Source organism: Cervus elaphus, chromosome 20 (assembly GCF_910594005.1).
Source record: "Cervus elaphus chromosome 20, mCerEla1.1, whole genome shotgun sequence".
NCBI classification, from domain to species: domain Eukaryota; kingdom Metazoa; phylum Chordata; class Mammalia; order Artiodactyla; family Cervidae; genus Cervus; species Cervus elaphus.
Window position 1 is genome coordinate 34,350,828 of NC_057834.1, and position 2,253 is coordinate 34,353,080.

General features: G+C 39.7%; 1 protein-coding gene across 1 annotated transcript; it reads left to right on the top strand.

The window, feature by feature from the left end:
* The first annotated feature begins 1,063 nt into the window (after window positions 1-1,063).
* Window positions 1,064-2,014, top strand: LOC122678158 (olfactory receptor 6K3-like). Its single transcript, XM_043878716.1, has one exon. It carries the CDS (start codon window positions 1,064-1,066, stop codon window positions 2,012-2,014), a length of 951 nt encoding a protein of 316 aa, XP_043734651.1.
* Window positions 2,015-2,253: the final 239 nt, after the last annotated feature.

Genomic DNA, 2,253 nt, shown 5'->3' on the forward strand with positions numbered 1-2,253 from the left:
CCACAGTTCACCCACTGGGCCTCCTTCATACTTACAAAATGCTCTAGTGCTGAACTTTTCACCAGTCCTTTCATTCTGTGGTGGCCAATTTCTACTAGATTTACTTTTGCTGCTGCTGGAATTTCCTACCAAATCTCTATATCGATATGTGTGTCTGAAAGCCTTGGTCTCTTCTCTAGCTACACTCAAAGCTGCTCTGTGGCCTGATAAAGAAGCATAATATTGGAAACTGGGGATGTCCCATAAAATGCAAAAAGTAACTTTATGATGATTACATCATCATACAAACTAAAAGTTTTGATTTTTCTAATCTATAGCCAAGAGTCATTAGAGAATTTAGTATGTGATTGAAAATGATTTTGTGAGTTCTTATAAAAATGTGATTATTAATAGTACCCCTAATATTCTACTTTATTGTAGTTACTATGGCTTATATACATGACATTATTAATACTTTATTTGCTTATTATCTGTCTCTTTAGTTAGTATGTAAGGTTCATGAAAGTAGAGACTATTTTCTTCACTACTGAACTCTAAACCTACAGTTGTGTTTGGCATGTGTGTGTGTGCGTGCTCAGTCATATCCAACTCTTTGCGACCCCATGGACTGTAGCCCATCAGGCTCCTCTGTTCATGGAATTCTCCTGGCAAGAATATTGGAGTGGGTTGCTATTTCCTGCTCCAGGGGATCCTCCCAACCTGGGGGTCAAACCCACTTCTCTTGAATTTCCTGCATTGGCAGGAGGGTTCCTTATCACTGCATCACCTGGGAAGCCCGAGGCACATCAGTTCAGTTCAGTTCAGTTCAGTTCATAAGCTCAGTCGTGTCCGACTCTTTGCGACCCCATGAATCGCAGCACGCCAGGCCTCCCTGCCCATCACAAACTCCCGGAGTAGGCACTAAATAAATATTTGTTTAATGAATCAAAGAATGAAAGAGGTAAATAATTTACCTCAAGTGTTGTTCTTTATACTCATATGAGGTAATTGACCTGATTCTTCACACTTCATCTAGGGAGTGAGTTGTGTCTTTTTACGTATAACAATTAAGGCTGCTGAGACCATGGTGAGAAGTAACCAAACATCTACGGTGACAGAGTTTTTCTTTTCTGGATTTCCCAAGTTTGAAGATGGTAACCTCCTCTTCTTTATTCCTTTGTTCATCATCTACATATTCATCATTATTGGGAATCTCACTGTGTTTTTTGCAGTCAGGATGGATACTCATCTGCACAACCCCATGTATAATTTCATCAGCATATTCTCATTTTTGGAGATCTGGTACACCACAGCCACCATTCCCAAAATGCTCTCCAATCTTGTCGGTAAGAAGAGGACCATCTCCATAATTGGTTGCCTCTTGCAGATGTACTTCTTCCACTCACTGGGAAATTCAGAGGGGGTTTTGTTGACTACCATGGCCATTGACAGGTATGTTGCTATCTGTAATCCTCTCCGCTACCCAACCATTATGACGCCCCGGCTGTGCACTCAGCTCTCTATAGGCTCCTGCATCTTTGGTTTTCTTGTGTTGCTCCCAGAGATTGCATGGATTTCCACACTGCCTTTCTGCGGGCCAAACCAAATCCACCAGATCTTCTGTGACTTTGAACCTGTGCTACGCTTGGCATGTACAGACACATCTGTGATTCTGATTGAGGATGTGATCCATGCTATTGCTATCATCTTCTCTGTCTTGATAATTTCCCTCTCATATATCAGAATCATCACCGTGATCCTAAGAATTCCCTCTGCTGAAGGTCGTCAGAAGGCCTTTTCTACCTGTGCATCTCATCTTGGTGTCTTTCTGATGTTCTATGGCAGTGTATCCCTCATGTACCTGCGTTTCTCTGCCACTTTCCCACCAATTTTGGACACAATCATTGCCCTGATGTTTGCAGTTCTTGCTCCTTTTTTCAATCCTATCATTTACAGCTTGAGAAACAAGGATATGAAGATTGCAATTAAGAAGCTTCTCTGCCTTCAGAAGGTATTTTATGCATCTGCAAGTTAATGCTAGATTCTAAGAATTGATTGATCATTAAAATCTCTCAATTTTAATGTCACTCTAATGTTCTAGATCCTAAAATTAACATATAATTAATTTATTGTCATACTGATATTTTCTGTTTATCCCAGTTCTTCTTCCCATGTACCTGTTTATTACATTTATATGCATTCAATTAAGATATCAATAACTACCTGTTTAGACTTGAACAGATAGATAAATAATAGAAAGGAAATATAATGTTT

Bases quoted from the DNA above. Each gene is read 5' to 3' on its own strand.
- LOC122678158 (XM_043878716.1), top strand. From the start codon at position 1,064: ATGGTGAGAAGTAACCAAACATCTACGGTGACAGAGTTTTTCTTTTCT.